The sequence below is a fragment of the Centrocercus urophasianus genome, unplaced genomic scaffold (assembly GCF_019232065.1).
Source record: "Centrocercus urophasianus isolate 14NV4802_14NV808 unplaced genomic scaffold, USGS_Curo_1.0 seq_556, whole genome shotgun sequence".
NCBI lineage: Eukaryota > Metazoa > Chordata > Aves > Galliformes > Phasianidae > Centrocercus > Centrocercus urophasianus.
Window position 1 is genome coordinate 5,802 of NW_024885151.1, and position 18,543 is coordinate 24,344.

The 18,543-nt window shown below is 45.8% G+C and overlaps 1 protein-coding gene across 6 annotated transcripts in view; it reads left to right on the top strand.

The window, feature by feature from the left end:
• Positions 1-2,206: 2,206 nt before the first annotated feature.
• The window catches only part of SLC22A18 (solute carrier family 22 member 18), a 45,625-nt gene continuing 29,288 nt past the window's right edge, over positions 2,207-18,543 (top strand). For 2 of the 6 annotated variants that reach the window (XM_042835905.1, XM_042835904.1), the window contains exons 1-4: positions 2,397-2,693; positions 3,307-3,404; positions 4,615-4,760; positions 5,997-6,129. In XM_042835905.1, coding sequence (XP_042691839.1) covers positions 2,511-2,693; positions 3,307-3,404; positions 4,615-4,760; positions 5,997-6,129 — 560 coding nt within the window. In that variant the 5' untranslated portion in view covers positions 2,397-2,510. Of the gene's footprint in view, positions 2,364-2,393; positions 2,694-3,306; positions 3,405-4,614; positions 4,761-5,996; positions 6,130-18,543 lie in introns of those variants that run through there. The other 4 variants (XM_042835903.1, XM_042835902.1, XM_042835908.1 and 1 more) reach the window with 4 other exon arrangements.

Genomic DNA, 18,543 nt, shown 5'->3' on the forward strand with positions numbered 1-18,543 from the left:
TTTATTTATTGTACCCAAGAAAATTCATCTTCTATTCATAATGTGTTCTCCCCTGCTTTAAAAATCAGTCTCTCTTATTTCCATGTGACTCGTCAGTGACGTGATGACCCAGAACAGACCCCTTAGAACAAAATGCAGCACCAGTGTGGACAACCCATTGGGAATGATGTGTTAGCACTGCAGAGTAGCCGAGTCATGGCTGGATTGGGCTCCTGGGCAGGATGAGGCTGTCTGTGGAGGGAGAGGGTGGCTGATGGAGAGCAGAACGTATGCAAGTCATTGCCTCCCTGGAATCCCTTTCCAGTTGCTGCAGAGACAAATTTACCAGTCAAAATATTGCAGCTTTTCACGTCCAAGTCAGCAACGTTTCCTGTTAGCACTGTTTCACATTGTATTTCGTGAGCTGTTTTCGTGATTGTCTCAAAACCTCTGGAAAGAGAGCTCTGTCATTAATTTTACTCTTCTATTCAATGTTGGCAATTTGTGCATTGTGCCTGCCCAGTGCAAACCAGGAAGTCTTACTTGACAATGTTGCTGCTGTGTGCAGGAAACCCAAAACGCAAAAAAACCCATTGTTTTGCACTTAGACAAATTCAATGCCCAGCACCAATCCTTTGCTAAATTGGGATGCACTCTGGGTAACCTTCCTTCTTTAGTAACAAATGCGACGTCTAAGCTGTCCTGAGCTGGGTCTGCATCGCCATAGGAGGGTCACTCTTTAAAAGTGCTTTTTGACTCATGCTCTGAATGTGTTTGCAGAAGGCTGTTCCTTGCAGTCTCCAGCAGCACAGCACCAGTCCCTGGTGAAACATTAAACCGTCGATCCTCCCTACATTCACCAGGAGGCGGAGTGTGACAGCCCTCTCCAAAACACTGGGCTCCCCCCTGCACTCCACCATGAGGTGTGCCTCACCTTCTCATCATCTCGTTGTGTGCCATGAGAAGGTCCCTCGCTCCTCATCCCTCGGTTTGGCTGGGCTACCTGGGAGGTCAGGGGGTCTGCAGGACTTGGTAGAATCGTAAAATCACAGAATGGTTTGCATTGGAAGGGTCCTTAAAGATCATCTAGTTCTAATCCCCCTGCCCCCAATGTCTTTGGCAAAGAGTGGTCCAGGGGGATCCAACAGCAGCCTGCAGCTGCTCCAAGCACTTGGAGGTGATCCAGCCAAATGCATCTTGATGGTGGCAGCTGATGCCTCAAGGGACAGTGGCCGCTGGCTGCAGTTTGAGAAATGTGGATTGGTCATTAGGAAAAACATCTCCCCAGGTACTAGAAAAGTGGCAGATCTCTTTCCCTGGGTGTTTTCGAAGCTGGCGTGGGGAAAGCCACAACTGAGCTGATGTGTTCAAACAGGAGGGAGGACATGATCTCTTGAGGTCTCTTCTCACCAGAACCCCATAATCTACAAAGCCAGGGTGCTGGAATTTCTGTTTTCTGTTCCTCTTTAAAATAAAGATAATACTGAACCAGTCCTCCAGGCTTCAGCAGATGAGCAAACAAATAAAACTGAGAGCAGACAAGCAAGGAAACAAAAACCCAAGCAAACAAACAAACAAGGAACAACCAAACAAAAAGGACAAAATAATTTTGTTTGTTTGTTTGAATTCCTCAGTTTGCAGTCAGCCTCCTAATCTGTGTGAAATAAATACTTTTTTCATTTTATGTATGTTTTGGGTTGGGCTATTAATCTGTAGTCTTAGTGGAGTCACCTGTGAGCACTTTGTAGTGCAGGCAGTCTCTCAATTTGCAGCACCTGGTTCAGGGGAGAAGGGGGTTCTAGTGGAGATTGTGGTGAGAGTAATGGTAATTCTGTGTGGGGTTGATGTTTGATCAGAGGCTATATGAGCTTACTGCAAGAAGCACAAGGACAGAGAGGTAGTTGCTTCACTGTAGGCTTTGCTTGCTTGCAACCTCCAAAACTAAAATTAGTATTCTTTTAATGAATAATCAAAACAGTTATCTTTTTGGGGCCACTAGAGGCAACATTCCCTCCCAGCTCCCAGCCTTGGGTCCATACAGTGTTGTTTAGCAGCAGCTGTAAACATTGATGTGTTATCAGCATTGTTTTTCTCCTAGAACTAAAACATAGCATTATACCAGACGGTCTGAAGAAAACAGTTCTGTTCCAGCTGAAACAAAGACAAAAGTGAAAGAAGGGAAGGAGTTAAGGAGCTGAAGAATTTGCCACGTGTTCTTGCATGGGGCAATGTCCAGGTTAGCCTTGCTGGCATTCCCAAGCTGGTCTCTGCATGGCCCTCCACACAGCGATCCCACCAGGACAAGGCTGAGCAGTGAGATCTGGGGCTAAAGTGAGAGTTTGCCTCTGATCCTGCTTGACAAAAGGGGAGGAGAGAAGGAAAAGGTAAAGACAGTCCCCGGCCTGGTGACTCAGCATCTATACACTGTTAAGCTTTGGACTGTAAACACAGCTTTTGCACCTTTCATATTCTCTGTGTTCCCAGCCTGAACGCACCTCCATATCCTATTTCAGCCTGCCTTAAGTCACTCCATGAGCACAATGAGTGGAAAAAACAGTCCAGAGGGTGAAGAAGGAGCCGGGAGGATGAAGAGTGAGAGCTGGGGGCAGAGCAACGCTGTGGGAGAGGTCAGGAGGGGCCAGGTGATCCTTGCTGCCTACCTGATCGTAACCCTGGAGCTGACCTTTCTGTTCATGCAGTTTGGAGTCATGCCTGTGAGTATGGATTGCTGGACACAGCATTTCTTGTCTTTGGTGCAAATGGCTCTTCCAGGTTTATTTTGTTCTTTTTCTGAAGGCTGTTTAATACCCCATGCTTGCTGGCAGAACCGGCATGTTAGAGCCTGCCTCAGAGTTAGCTGTGTCGGACCGTGAGCATGAGAAGTGATTCTGATTTGTCACCTGGTGCAAAACTGATGGTTTTGATCACATCCTGCTGATTTTTCTTAGTAGATAGTGTAGGCCAGAGACTTAGTATTTATTCACCAGCTTTTCTGAGAGAAAGGTGATAAACTGGAACAGGCACAGGGAGTTGGTGGAGTCGCCGACTCTGGAGGTGTTCAAGAAACATGGAGATGTGGCACTGAGGGCATGGTCCAGCCCACATGGTGTGATGCATTTATGGTTGGGCTTGATGACCTTGGATATCTTTTTCAACCTTAATGATTCTATGACAAAGATTTCATGTGTAGATAGAGGAAGCTGAAGAAAGCAACTTCTCAGAATTTTGAGCTCTGGTCCTTTACATGGGCCATGAAACTCTTTATTCAGAAATGTAGCATGTTTCATTTCCCCTGACCCATTGTTTTTTGTATTTTTCTTTTTTTAGTACTTGGCAAAGAACCTGGGTTTGGATTCGGTGGGGTTTGGGTACCTTCAGACAATCTTTGGTGTCCTCCAGCTCGTGGGAGGTCCTGTTTTTGGAAGGTGAGAACAATACTCGTGACCCTTTTCATGGCTGAAAAAGGCCAATCTCTTATATTTTTATAATAACAATAAAAAGTTTAGTTCTGTTTCATGGCCCCGCTGAAATATTTGAAGATTTCATAACAGACCAAGGGGAAAATAAATACACTCTAATTAGAAATACTGCAACATAGAAGCAGCCTTTATATTAACATAGCTATGTTTTAATGGCACACATTTAAGTGTAACAATATACTGGGAACAGGCTTAAGACATCGGAGTCCTCAGAGCCTAGGTCCTAATGGCTTAATCTTGCAAGCATTTTATAGCCACTTGTAACCTTAGAAATGTCCTCTGACTGGGGAACCTAGGGGAAAAAAAGGGTATTTATTCATGTTAAGTAGAGCTGTCAATGAAAAGACTGTAGGTCATGTTATTTCTATGGCCACATTTCCCTGAATTTAAGTCAGAGTTTAATAGAAAGTTAAAATTCCTTTGAGTTTATGTGCATTTTTAAGAACTGCTCTATCTACAAGCTCATCTACAGAAAGAGGAAAAAAGTGGGAAAAGCCTGTCTCATAGGACATGAGCTCCTGTTCCTAAAGAAGTATGAATAGCAAGAAAAATCCTAGAATGACTGTGGGGAGCCTCTTCCCAAAGGGCAGAAAAACTTGAATAAGCAGTGTGGTGATGGGAAACTGAGGAAAGCTAGCTTTTCTCCTTCGCCCTGCTACTGATCAGCTCATACATGTATAAGGTGCTGCTATGTGCTTTGTTGTCCCTTCATGGGATTCTGGTCTGTACCTGGCACATCCAAAATCTGTTTTTCCTCCAGTGTCCAGAAAAGGCACTGAAGGGAATAGGAGAAGACAAAGATTCATATGTGTATGGATTGCCAATGGTGTAGATGAGTTTGAGGGTGTATGTTGCCAGACTGAAGCCAAAATTTTTGATGTAGGTTTGAGAAGAAAAGGATTTTCCTGCGTGCAAGACTACTAGAAATAAGCTGGAACAGCTTCAGTTATCACTGAATCTGGACTTAAAAAAAAAAAAATAATCTAGCCTGATTCTTTGATCTGAACAGACTCAGAGTTGCAAAGTAAACTCACTCTTGGAGGCCCCGTCAGCTCTTGCAGGGGACCAGTGAATGTGGCCAAGGTCGCTGAACAGCTTCATCCCCCTGGAAATGCACAATCCCACTCCTTACAGCCTCTCACCAATTTTGCTCTAGGTTTGCAGATCAGTTTGGCAACAGAGCTGCCTTAACTCTCTCCTGTGCATCTGCGAGTGCCTTCTTTCTGCTCCTGTCCATCTCCACCAGCATCCCCATCCTCTTTCTCTCCAGGCTACCGTCAGTGTTCATGCATGGGCTGCCAGGTAAGGTTGGTTGGGGCTGAGGGACTTCCCAGTTTTTATCGCTAGAGTTCTCTTTTTGTGCTCATGTTACTGGAAACCAGCAGCATTAAAGAACATCTGTTGGGCACTAGGACTGAAACAATGAAAGTGTGAAACAGTTGTAACGGTGCTTGTAGTGGAAATGCTAAGTCACAACCTGAAGCAGTGATTGATCACCTGGTAGGAAGGCATGGCTAATCCAGGGGAGCTCATGTTTATGCAGTGCACCTGAGTGACTGGAAGGGGTGGAGCCAGGATCCACCCCTTCCCAGACCTCTTTTAAGGGTTAGCAATGGAGGCAAAGAGATCTTGTTGGAGATTCCTGCCTACCTGAGGGCTTTTGAGGGTAAGCAGATTCTTCTCTTTATTTCTGTGCTCACAGAAATAAATGTGTTTGAGCAAATTCTCACTTGCTGCAGCTTAGGACCTTGCTGCTCTGCTGTTATTGCTCCGTCTTCCATCACATTACAGTGCTGTAGCACTGTAGAACCCAGAGTAGTGGCTCTGGAAAGCAGGGCTTCTTCTCTATACGTCTGTTCTCAAGAATGATCTTGAGAATATTGCTTGGGCATTGACATCTGAACACAGACAGCAAAATGTTTCCCGCAGCAGCCCTATCCTGAACTTCCCTGCTGCTTTTTTGCAACCAAAAGTTTTGTAGGAGAACTTTTTCATTACTGCTGTTAAAATAAGTGAATTAGTCGCATCCATATGGGGTCGCAAAAATGGCTTTTATTTCCAACACTTCCCACCAAGTTGTTCTGCTTTAGTCTGACTTTCCTAGATGTTTCTAGTAAAAGCTGTACCACCAGCTTTAGCTAATGGGAGACTGTGCTGGTAGAGTGTTAGCCTCTTATTGCCACTTGTGAAAGGGTTGGAGTGTCCCTTTCTCCAGCTTATAGATGGAATGAATTTCTTCTGGTGGTGTGCGTGAGAATAGGGCTTAAAGGACAGTTCTGTGGCACGTGCTGATGAGACACTGGCACAGGCTGCCCAGGAAGGTGGTTTAAGAGCTGTGGAGATGCAGCACTCAGGGACATGGTCAGTGGGCATGGTGGGAATGGTTGGTGGTTGAGATTCATAATTTTAGACACCTTTTCCAACCTTAATGATTTTATAATCATAATTCATTTTTTTTTATAATTCAGTGGCTTATAAACTTGTACACATTGCTTGGGCACTGCAGCAGGCTTCTTTGCAGTGGTTGTTTCCTTACAGGTGCTCAGAAGGTCATCACAGATCTGACAGCTCCTTCTGAACGTGCTGCTGCCTTGGGGAGGCTGGGCCTTTGCTTTGGAGTAGGAATCATCATCGGCTCTGCCCTGGGAGGGGTCATTTCCACCAAATTTGGGTGAGTTTGTTTGGTGTGGCCTTGCTTGCAACGTGAACAAAGCTTGTAAGATTTAGAGCGTCCAGAAGGCTTCTCTAACTTGTGCTAACAGCTTTTTGCTAACATTTAGGGTTGATTAGGCAAAGAATGCTTCAAACCTGACCCCTGCTGAAAGGCATCTTTGTGTTCCATTGTGAATAGCACTCGAATTGAGTAACTCAGCTGTAGACCCTTCCTTGCCGTGCTGGTGGCAGTAGAGGTTCACACCAGAACTCAGTATTTTGCTATCTATGTTGCTGTGAAGAACTACTTGCTGTGTTTTTATGGAGGTTTTTTATTATGATTTAAAAACAAACAAACAAAAACAAACAAACAAACAAAAAAAACCCAAAAACAAAAAAACCCCATGTTTTTCATAGTAGCAAAGATGTGTAAGGAAAGAAGTTGAAGTAAGAAGTGGAGCCTTTCTCCCTGCTTTTCTCTGGAGCTACGTGTGCTGAAAAGCAGCATGCACTGCATAGCCTACCTCTAGCAATGTTGTACAGTTGAGAAATGGAAACCCGATGCAGAGTGAAACTCTTGCAGGGATTGATGCTCAGTATGGAGAAAGATGTCAGGGAAAGGGAAAGCAAAGCTGGGATGTGGATGGGAAGAGATGGAGGAGGTCAAAGCACACACCTGTTGCTCTTCTGTATGCTTTCTAGTGCGTGGCATGATGTAGCAGGCTGTCACCTTCTATGTGCTGCAATAGAGAAGAAATTCCTGGTTGTATTGAATTTTAGTGGTCGTTGTTTGTTATTAGTAAAATACGCAGGGAACTCTGCAGGCAGGGAAATGCATGTGGCTATTATCTTCTAGGGAGAGTCCCCCTGTATTTCTGTAGATGGTGGGGAGAAGCCTTTGCAACCTTTTGAGCATTAATTTGACTTTGTTTTTCTTACGCACTCTTGCTTTTGCACGCTCATTTTTAGCATGGAAATCGTTTATTTTTCAACCTCTGCCAGTATTGTAGCTGTTCAGTAGTGCAGGATGAAGGGTTTTCAAGATATATATAGACGTGTGTGTGTGCATATGTGTTCGGGTGAAGCCGGTTTCCAGGCACGGCGCTTACCTCTGAAGCAGTCCTTGCCCAGATGGTCGCTGTGCCCGCTAGGTGTCACCGTCGGCTCGTTCTGCAACTGATGTCACTAACAAATCCCTTCCCATCCAAGTCCGTGCATCCGGCGGAGGGCGGCTTCAGCCCACAGTTCATGCGTGGCCGATGGACCATCCCATTACGGTGCCTTGGGGGCTGCTGCTCCTGCCATCTCGTAGAACGGCCCCTGCAGCATCAATAGTGACCTCCGGCTGTGTCTGTGACATTGTCCTGGAGGGAAAGGAGTGGGTGTCATGTTAACGAATCCAGGGATCATTGTCCCTGTTGGTGCATCCCTTCCTGTTTCCCATAGTGAGACAGGAAGACTCCAGCCGTACTTGGAGCTGTGTCGCTTCCCTTTCTCGTACACAAATGCCCCAATTGACTTCTTTGAAAAGAAATATTTCTGCCACGTCACGGATGAGCAAAGCTGGAGAGTTCTGTCCATTTGGCATTCTTTGCCCTCCCTTGCTACAGAGTGTTCCCAGACATGCATGTTGACAGCATTATTCATATGTTAGTAGTGGTTTGTATACACGAGAGGGGGTAGAAGTCATTCTTGGTTCCTCGGCTGATGTCATTTTGCTATTATTCCACTGTATTGTATTTACCATTGATGTACTTGACCTAAAGAGCTGGTCTGTTATTGTTTTCATTGTTAGGCTAATATTTATTGGCTCTTATTTACCAAGGGAGCCCCAAGAAGGAAAAACTGAGTGACTTGTTCTGATCTGTTTGTCCTTTTTGGATGTCAAATCCAGATCTCTACTCCTCAGCTGTAGCCACCAGCTCCAGTCTTTCCTCTTCTCTGAAGTGCTGTGGTTTTTTCCCCCCCCCATTTTCCAAAGTTTTGAATGATGTTACAGCAAAGAAATCATCTGTGAAATGTAGCTTTGCCTTTTGCAAATGAAAGAGCTGCTTGCCAGTTGGTTTCACCCTCTTGAACTTAATTTTTAAAGGCTTACTCTTAATATGTAGCCCTGTCCTCTCACCTCTGAACAAACTGCATGCAGCCGTGGAGAATGAGCTTTCTGTGGGCAGAGTGATGGTCAGACAGTTTTAAACCACCCGAGCATCAGATATAAAGCAATTAGTTAAAATTACAACTGCTTGTGATCATTGTTTGGGGAGTGTTTTCATGTTGATGTGCTTTTTAATTGAAGTTTTCTGGTCATTTGACAGCTAGAATAGGATAGTGAATATAATACCCAGCTTAAAACCAACTCCTGTAGTTCACCTGAAGTCTTCATGTTATTAGCGAGCATGCAGAATCCATCACAGCCCAGCCACAAAAGGGGCTGAGAAAAGCATCTCTGTGGTGTGCAGCACAAAGTTTACTATGCTCTGGGCACTCATTGGAAAGCTGCAGCAGATCTGTGTGCACCACGGGAGAGGTGACCGTGTACTTCTTGCAGGCTTTCGTGTCAGTGCTGCAGGTGAAGGGTGAGAGAAGGAGGCTGGATTAGTTTTCAAAAGCAGAAAGATGAGCCTAAGGTAGTTAATTAGAGAGATCTCATCCTTTCTTCTGAGCCAGTGATTAATTGCATTTGGCTCCTCTTTCTTCTTTCTTTCTAACAAGGACATACGGAAGCGTTGCAGCACGACCCAAGATTTGTTTGCTTTCTATGGACGAGGAGATGTTTCTTCATTTCAGTGACTCAGCTTTAGGCTTAAATCTCTCAGAGCAATTATTCTTTTGAACTTGGGATTTTCCTGGCCAAACCCCTTTGGTCTCTTATTTAATATTATAGCAGGCTTTGGGGATGGTTGGGTTTTTTACTTCCCTTCCTGACTGTGCTATTACCCTTCTTCCTCAAGGGGAAAAGAGGGAACTTGTTCACCCAGAGGAGGGGATTGCTTTTCTTTTCAATAACCCATTTGAACTGTGTCCTCTGGCAGGGAATTTTTCATCACTTAGCGGCTGAGTGGAAAGACTGTGGGTGTTGAAAGGGCTGAAAGTTGGGAGCTGGGAGGGCGGGTGGGAGAGTGGCGGAGGGAGAGGGGGGTGCGTTCTGCTCCTGCACAAAGCCAGGCATTCTGCTGCCCAGAGCCGCTCCTGCTCGTTCCAGAAGAAACTGTGACATTTTCCTGCCTGGAATGATGTCGTTTGGTGATGCTGGCACAGGCCTTGCTTTGTCTTTTGTGTCAAGGGGCTCTGGGGAGAGGGAGGTGCCTGAGCTGCAGCGTCTGCCACCATCGGTCAGGCTCTGTGGTGCGTAGGAGGCATGGGGAGGGAATAAGAAATGGGCTGTTGGTCAGTGAGCTGACAGATTAGGGAAGGTGCAGAAAATAAGTAGGAAAAAATAACACCAAAACAAGAGAACAACAACAAGGTCCAGGAGATTCAAGCCATTTCTTCTCACCTACTCTGCATGATGCTGGTTCTAGCTTTGGAAACCATTGTCCCAAAGACTGTCTGTACGGTCTATGTTAAACATCCTTGGACAGAGTATCCTGCACCTCATCTCCTAGCAACTTGTTGGATCAAGGCTAAAGTCTGGGCTGCTTCTCCCTTCCATCTCCTACAGCTCAGCTTTCCATGCCTGATGACTTGTTTAACCTATTCCTGAGCATGAGGAATGTCTCCGTGCAGGTGGAGTTCACTTAAGCTCAGACATCTACAGGGGGTGGGGGGGGCAGCTATACCTACATCTACTGTTCAGGCTCTAGGTGGCCAACAGAGAGAAATGGGATGTTCCTTCTTAGGAAATGTGCCTGAAACAGCTCAGGGAAGTGTGTGTCTGGCTTATGGGCCCGGTGACCACATCGTGAGCTGGCTTTCTGCAAGGTTGTGTTGAGAAGGAACAAAACAACAGAATGCTGTAGGAAGGTACCGAGGTATTTTGGGCCTGACCTCAATAGAGGCAGCATGGAGGGCAGGAGGTGACCCTGATCGCTCTGCTTGTACAATGAGACAGTGTCTACTAATGACTCATTGGAACTTCATCTGCTCTTCCCAGTCCTGGAACTTTTCATGACTGGGAAGCAAATCCAGCAGTATCACTCAGGACTGAAATCCAGGGAAATACTGTTTTCTTTGTTAACACTAAGCAGAAAGCACAGAATAGGCTGAGGTTAAGTCCCTGAAGTGGGATTTGGGACTTGGCTCTGCTGCAGTTTTCCTGTGATGTAAGTTGTCCCTTCCTTCTGCAGTGGTGTTCCTCAGGCATAGAATGGGGGCAATTAGATTTATTTTTTTTTTTCCCCTCCCTCTCCTAATTCATATTCTGTACCGCTATTTGGATTACACAGCCTTTGGGGTGCTGACTCTTTCCATCACGAGATGTACGCATGCAAATATCTTCTACCTTGGAGGAACACAGCCAGTTTTTCTGGTTGTATCCTCTCCTGAGTGGGCAAAGCACAGCTGACATCCCATTTTTGGGACGCGTTTCTTTTTATTGTTTATGAGAAGCATGTGCCAGCATTTTGCTATTTCAGAAAAGCAGCAGAAAAAATGAATCCCAAACAGCCATAAAGTTCGGTATGGTTGAGGCCACCAGAGGAGGGGGCAAAAGAGCAAGGCTGAGCCCAGCAGGAGTTTGGAAGCACCTGGAGGGCACCGTGGGATGGTACAACCTTCCTCAAGTCATGCACACACGCACCTACATGGGCAGCGTTCTCCTTTACATCTCCTAATCCTACAGACTCTAAGGGTTGTGCTTGCACTGAGTTCTGACCTGCCCCAGTGAATGACCCAACCCTGTGGTGGGAGTGTGGGGAGCTCAGGGCAGGAAGGATGTGTGGGAAGGATTGTTGGACAGGGAGGGGATGAAAGGTTGGGATGAATGTAAGAGCTTGGCATGGGAAGGTGGACTGGGTGGAACTGGGGTCTGCAGGCTGAGACTTCTGGCTCAGGGAGCTGAGGGATGAGGTGTGTGGGGAAAGGATTAGTGCTTTTAAATCTATCAAGGCCTCTGGAAAAGCGGACTGGGAGACCTTGAGGGGCTGAGATTGGGCAGAAGTAGCATTTCCTAGATGGGACCTTCATTGGCAGTGGAGGGAAGGAGGATCTTCCTCCTGTTTTCTTGAAATAAAGCTGCTGTGTAGGACAACTAGAAAAGCAGCCCTTTGGGGAATCATGGAGTTGGGCATTAAACTTTTGTCCAGGCAGATGAGGCAAACAGCAAGCTGCTGGATGGACAGGAGGTGCAGCACCCTCTCGTGTGCTGGGCTAATGCAGGTGAAGGTCAGGCATGCTCAGGTGGAAATAAGTGTTGTGACCTGGGCATGAACTGTACCAGCTTCCATGGCCCCACCCAGGGCTTTCATTTCATGGCAGGCTCCTTGTGAAACCCTGCTCACAGCCTCTCCACCAGCAGCAGAGCTGAAGGTATGCAAAGCATCCTGGCACGGAGCGCTTCCAGAGGGCACAGGAGGCTTGCAATGACCATCTCCAGTTTGCTGGGGCTTGTCCTTTCATCCTGGCAAACTGTGCATTATCTCAACCAAAGGAAAAGGTGCTTCCAGTACCTTCCAGTCCAAAAATGACCATGATTTTCTTTCAGTCTCCTACTGATATCTAAGGTGAATTTTCAAAATAAGAGAATTCGGCACAGGTAGAAATCTGGTTCATTTTTTGTATGAGTTCAGGATGTAAAAACATTACCTATTTTTGAGCATCTGAGGCAACATCTGAACTTTTTTTTTTGCTCGTTTGTCATTGCAGCAAGTATTGCCTGAACTTTAATGTATTTTTCTCGATGGTGATGACTTCATACATCTAATCCTTTGTGGTCTGCATGCAGTATTATCTTTCTTGGTCTCACTAAATATTCTTTTATTCCCTGTATGTCCTAAGATGAAATTTTTGGATTAACTGCTTTATGAGATTTAACTCTAAATCCTTTCAAAATCTGCATCATCTCTGTTTTTATGGGATTTGGTTCATTTCTCTTTCACACTGGAGAATATGATCTGGAACTTACTGGAGTCTTGAAAGGGTTGCCTTTCAGTTTCATTCCAAATCAAGCTCTGGTTAAAGAAATTTGTAGAGGAGGGAATGAAACCTCCCAAACCCTAAAAGGTTTCTGCAGGATAGTTCTTTAAAAAACAACACAACAATAAAAAATATATATGATTATAAATGGCTTTGGAAAAGCTATCTAGGAGCTTGTGAGAAATGCCTGTGGGAGGCCAGATTCTTAGAAGTTCAGGCTTAAAAAAGGTGGAACTACAGACACTGATGTTTATTAAAGCTGAGAAGAGTGAAAGGTTCGTGCATCAGATTTGCTTCCTATAGAAGTGTGGAAAGGCTCTTTCCTGACATAAAGCTGTGTAACAGATTATCTACAGCCTGCATTACTTGGACTTTTTCCCCTCCTCCTTTTGTACAGACAAAACTGGATGTTAGATGAGGGAGAATTCTGGATATTTTCCAGTCTTCATAGAACCATTAAGATTGGAAAAGATCTCTAGGATTGTTTGGTCCAACCATCCACTTACCCCCAATATTGCCTGCTAGCCACATCCCTCATGCTACACCTCCACAGTTCCTGAACACCTCCAGGGACAGTGCCCCCACCACCTCCTTGGGTAGCCTGTGCCACTTCATCACCACTCTTTCTGAGGAGAAATTTTCCCTAATATCCAACCTGAATCTTGTCCAGTGCAACTTAAGGCCATTTCTTCTATTGCTTTTAGGAATTACTGTTCGTAGTAGGAAGAAATCTATTTCTAGATGGACCTACTAACGTCTAGAAAAGATGTTTCTAAATCATTTGATGAAGAATGACCATAGGATAACCTGAGAAGACTGCACTGATGTGCAGTGTATTTTCACGGTGGCGCTGGTGACAGCAGGCTTGCACCTCGTGTTATGCTATGCCCACGTGTGCTCTCATTACATGTGATTGATTACACAGCCCGGGATGTCTAATTGCCTGACTATAATCTGCCTGCCCTACCAAAAATTGCCTCATTCTGCTTTTGCCTGGGTGTTTCATGACAAATACCCTTCAGATGGAGTCTCCTGGCCTTCTAAGGATTCAAAGTTTTTCTCATGCTTTTAATACAAAACCTGTATTATATTTTTTTAATATTGTTTATAAATAAAATTGTTTTATGGCTTTGAAATGGAGGTTTGGCTGTGGCAGGGAAGAATTCACAAAAGCTAGAAAAGTACAGTAGTGGTGTAAAAATGCTTGAAATAGCAGCGGAACTAAATTTTTCCAAAGGTTTCCAAAAGATGAGCTCTGCCTTGGCTATTGCGACACTCACTGTGAGCAAATCCAAATCCCATCTGTGCTTCAGCTATGCCTCATAATGTATAGGTGAGAGGCTAAGAGCCTAGAGGGAAAGGGAAAGCAGAATTTAAAAAAAATCCCCATGCCCTTGTGGAATATCTCAGCCTAGTAGGACCCAAGGTCAGATGATGCAAACCCCTCCTGTTTAACAACTACCAAGAATAGTCTGCCTGGGAGATAAGGCCTTGCATATCTGCAGGTCTGTGAGATGAGAGCTGCAGTGAGCTCGGCGCCAGGCAGCAGTTAGTGTGAAATGTAAAGCAAAGGAATGCAAATGGCACGCTATAAAGGGGCAAGGAATTGATTTGATGGCACACCCAGGCACTTTGTAATTGTGGGCAATGATCTATTTCTGGACTTTGGAAGTGAGCCATCCAAAAGGAAATGTTTAGTCAACCCAGGGAGTGGCCTGCAGTACATGACATGTGGTGGCAGGGAGGTTTGGTGGTGATGGGGCTCACCTCTAAAGAGAGCACCAGATGGGATTGTGGTGTGAAGAGACAGAAAGGTGTAGATGCCCAAAGGGATGGTGGATGCCTCATTCTTGTAGACACTCAAGGTCAGTCAGGACAAGGCTCTGAGCACCTGATCTACTGTAAATGTTCCTGTTCATTGCAGGGGAGTTGGACTAGATGGCATTTAAAGGCCCCTTCTAACTCAGGTGATCCTGTGATTCTATGAGGTATAGCAGCTCTCCATCCTGGAGACCTTTGAGGAGATGGGAAGAAAGCAGGAGAAAGAGACCAGCCTGCTATTTGTGAGGCTTTGTACATGGCATGGTGGGGCTTTCCCCACCATGGAAGTCAAATCTCTTAAACAAGCCCTAATTCTGGGACTTTCGCAAAAAAAAAATGAGGATCACTGACAATTCTTGGCTTGCAGATGTGGTATACAGCTGCTTGGCCTTTGATTGGGGTGGCTTTTTTTTTTTGGCCAGAGCTGGGCAATGCCTGAACTGAGCATGGGGCTGAGTGAGAGGGACGTGAGGCAGCAGCTTGACCTTAGTCTGGTTGAAAGCAGGAAACTGGATCTCAAATCTTTGGCTGCTGGAGACGCCTGTGAGATTGCAATAGGGGGCTGGGATTTTGTTCAATGGGATGGGAGAGTTACAAAATGTGGATCTGGGTTCAGGTTGCGCTTTGGCTCCCCGGGGCTCTTCCAGGTGTTCAAGTACAGACTTCTGGCTCGGGCCCATCTCTAATTAGGCATATTATTTAAAAGTATTTTCCTTCCTGAGCTCTTGGCTCATCTCCACTAGCCTTTGCTGTGCTAGAGCCCAGTGTGCTGGATGTATTAATTGAACTGTTTACACACCTGGTTTCCCGCAAGAATAGACACCCAGCTCCTGCTTTTGAAAAGCCTAGCCCAGAGGCTGTAAACAGGAATTGTGCTCTGTCTGGAAAAGCTGAATGGCTGCCTATCTCCCCTCCCTGGAGCGGTGGGAGCAGCAGCAGCTGCAGACATGGGTCAGTTGAGCATGGAAACCAGCTCGAGCCCTTCCCACCAGTCCTGTCCTCCACCTGGCCCAGGTCCCCAGCAGCTGCAGAGCCACCTTCTCCACAGGCTTATTCTCTTTGTTCCTCACAGGAGAGGTCCCACTTGGGTTTTGGGGCAGCTCAGAGGCATGTTCTTCCTCAAATATGAAAGCCAGGACCTTAGTGGTTGAGCACTGTCCTGTGTGGAACTGGAGGTTTGACTTGTGTCCAAGCTCCCCAGAAGCAGTGGTAGGTTTTCCACACCTTATTTTCTTCAAACTGTGATACAGGGAAATCTTTCATAACCAAATGTGTAGCTCAAAGAATAGCCATGGCAAGAAATGTTGGTGGTTACAATATGGCAAAATAGTCCGTCGTGATCCTTTGGGCTTCAAATGTGCGAGCAGGTTCTGGCGCACACCTTTATTTCAAAGAATAGGAGAAGAAAGGCAGCGGAAAACCCCTTGGTTGATGCTGTCAAGGAACTTTTCTTCTCAGCCAAGTAATATTGGAAAACACTATAGATACTGAAATGGGACTTCACACTCTGCTGGGGAGTCCCCCTTCATGCTGGCATGCGCTCTGTGCAACCTTAACGTGCCTCTGTTTTGTAAATCTGCTATGAGGTTCAGAATACCACTTTGCAGCAGCGTCAGGTTTTATTTTTACTGCTTCATTTTTTTTTATTTTTTTTTTCTGAACATTCCCTCAGCTCAATTTGGGAAATAGTAGCTTATCCATGTGCAAGTCCCAGAGTACTGAGCACCAGGATTGGGACATCGTGCTGTTGTGCTTCTTAGGGCATGGAGTGTGGTGATGACATGCTGGGCGTTGGCATGGTTAACTGTCTGTATTTCTTGAGGTTTCCAGAGCTGTTGGTGTGGGGCCCTGGAGGAGTCTCCCCAGGGCAGGTCCTGTGCTGCTCCTTGGAAAGGAACGTCAGATGGCTGGGAACAGGGAAGAGGAAATCCAATACACCATAGGGCCAAATTTGCTATCCAAATTCCAATCCAGCTCGGAACTGGAATTGCTGTTCCCAAAGCACTGAGCTGGGCTGGGATTTTTCCAGCAAGCTTCCAAAGGGGCACCAAGTGGGGAAGGAAGGATGCTGTGATATCTGTTTATGGGTACTTATGCTATCAGAGAACCCCAGCAGCTCTGGCACAGCTCAGCAAGCGCTGATTGCTGCTTGGCTGTGGAGTTTTGGTTATGTGCCATAAGTGAGTGTTAAAGCTGCAAGGGCTGGGAAATCTCAGTTAGCTATGGAAAGGGCCCAAGGGAACAGACCAAGGTGGTGGGCACATTTGTCCATGTTTGCGTCAAAACTTTCCACAGAGAAAGAAGAGAGGACTTATTACATCCCTCAGTTATCTATCCCTCCTGTGTAATTGTGCCTGTCTGCCAAAAAAAAAAAAGCAATCAGGGCTTTTTCTAGAAGCCATTGGCTAGCTGGATCTAGCACAAGGCAGCATGACTGCTCATGCTGCGCTCTGCACTCCTGCTAATGGTATCAAATCAAGCAGGAAATTATTTTTGGAGCAGCAGAGCATGTTGAAACCCAGCAGAAGGCAGCTGTTTGCGTAACTGGAGTTTGGGGAGAGCTTGTCTCACTTGTTGCCAAGCGCTTGGCTTCCTATGCTGGTGAGAAATGGTTTCCCCACTCCCAGCGGCTGAACATACCCCCTGGGGCTCCAGAGACTGGGCTTGGTTGAGCACCATCGTTCCCGCAGTGCCTGCTCTGCAGCTCTGGAAGTCCCCAGCTGCTTTTCCGCAGCAGGGCTGAACCTGCCTGCTTTGCATCACTGCTCAGCCCTCTGCATCACAACGAATGACCTACAGAACAAAGGGCTTTGTCCAGGGTCTCCAAAGTGTTTTTGGTTAGCTCTCAGCTGGGTTTCCAGCACAAGCCCAGTGGTACCACGTAGCGCTTGGGCTGCCTTCCCAAGGATGTGCCTTGGATTCTTTTCTCCCATGTAACTAGCAATAGGACTAGAGGAAATAGCCTCAGGTTGCGCTAGGGAGGTTCAGTGTAGGAAAGACTTCTCCAAAAGAGTGTTGATGCATTGGAACAGGCTGCCCAGAAGGTGGTGGAGTCACTGTCCCTGGAGGTGTTCAAGAAACATGGAGATGTGGTACTTAAGGGCACGGTTTAGTGGGCAATGTTGGTAGTACGTGGACAGTTGGACTAAATGATCTTAGAGGTGTTTTCCAACCATAATGGTTCTATGATATTCTGGGTGTGATTGGCATCTGGGCTGAGCTGTGGTGTCCATCGGGGAGCTGCAGCCTATAGCAGTCTATTAACAAAAAAAAAAAAAAAAAAAAAAAAAGAAATATTAATGAGGCTGAGGCTGTGTGAATATATATAATTTCCATTGTCTGATTCTTTCTCTTTCTGTTGTTAGCTGATGTCCAGAATGGGAGCATTTATCAAATGGCATTTTTTCATTCCGGTTCCATCTCCATAAGGGGAAATGCTGATGCAGATGGGGCTGAAATTCCTGTCCCCCGAAGGAGATGCTTTGGCACAGAAGGGAAGGACCGAGTCAGCGCTGGAAGATTTTGAAAGCTGTGGTAGGGGTATAATGGCTTTTTTGTTTGCAGTCTTCTTGTGTCATCACTCGGTCATGCAAATGTCGCCCCAGAAGAAAGACTTTTTCACACTAGTGCCTTGTTCTGGAAAGTTCCCTCCCTGATTATTCATGACCGCCTTCATCTGTAGGCCCCTTTCCTGACTGCTGTGGAAAGAAATTCCTTGACATGGGGAAAGGGAGGAAAAAGTCTAGTGCACAAAAACTGAGTCAGACTGAAGTATTTGCAGCTTTCCAGTGGGATAATGAAGTTCTCATTCAGCCTGGTTATAATTAGCAAAGTTGCCTGTATTCCACAGGGCTAGAGTTTGTTCTTTTTGCATGACTGGAAACTAGTAGTGAGGCATCAGGGCATCCTCTGGGGATACGCAGAGCTCCCAAAGGTACAGAGCTGCTGGAGAGGGCAGTTTTGGTGAAATAGTCTTGAAACAATACAAAAAGACATTGCTTCATTATTTAGTAACCTTACAACATAATTGCTTGATGATTTCTGGGCAGTTTAGTAATAGATTACAGGGCCTTTTATTTCTGCCTATCTTGTTCATTCATGTCTAGGGCTGTAGTGGTCGAATATTTCACTGTCTAGGGCTGTTGAGCGTGTATTGCTTTTAGTCAGCGGTAGAAAACCTCTAGTTCTGTTAAGCGATGAGATAAAGACACCTCTGGCTGCAATTCCAGGGTTTTTTTGTTTTTTTTTTTTTAATTATTTATTTTTTTTCCCTCCCCTTGTTGCTTTATTGCTTCCTGGGGCACCATCACACCCTGCTCCATCAGTTTGTGTTAATCTGACTTGGGAGGGAGGTGGGATTGGGCGGTGCTCTCTTGGACACCTCACAGATGTTGATCCACCCCAAGCTTGCTCTTTGCTCTGCCTTTCACCTCTCCTTGTTTTCTTTATGGTGCTAAGCTGACCCAAGCTGCCCTCAATCTCCTTTTTTTTTCCCCGTAAAAACTTGGCCATTGTAATTCTTGTGTGGAAGTGGCACATC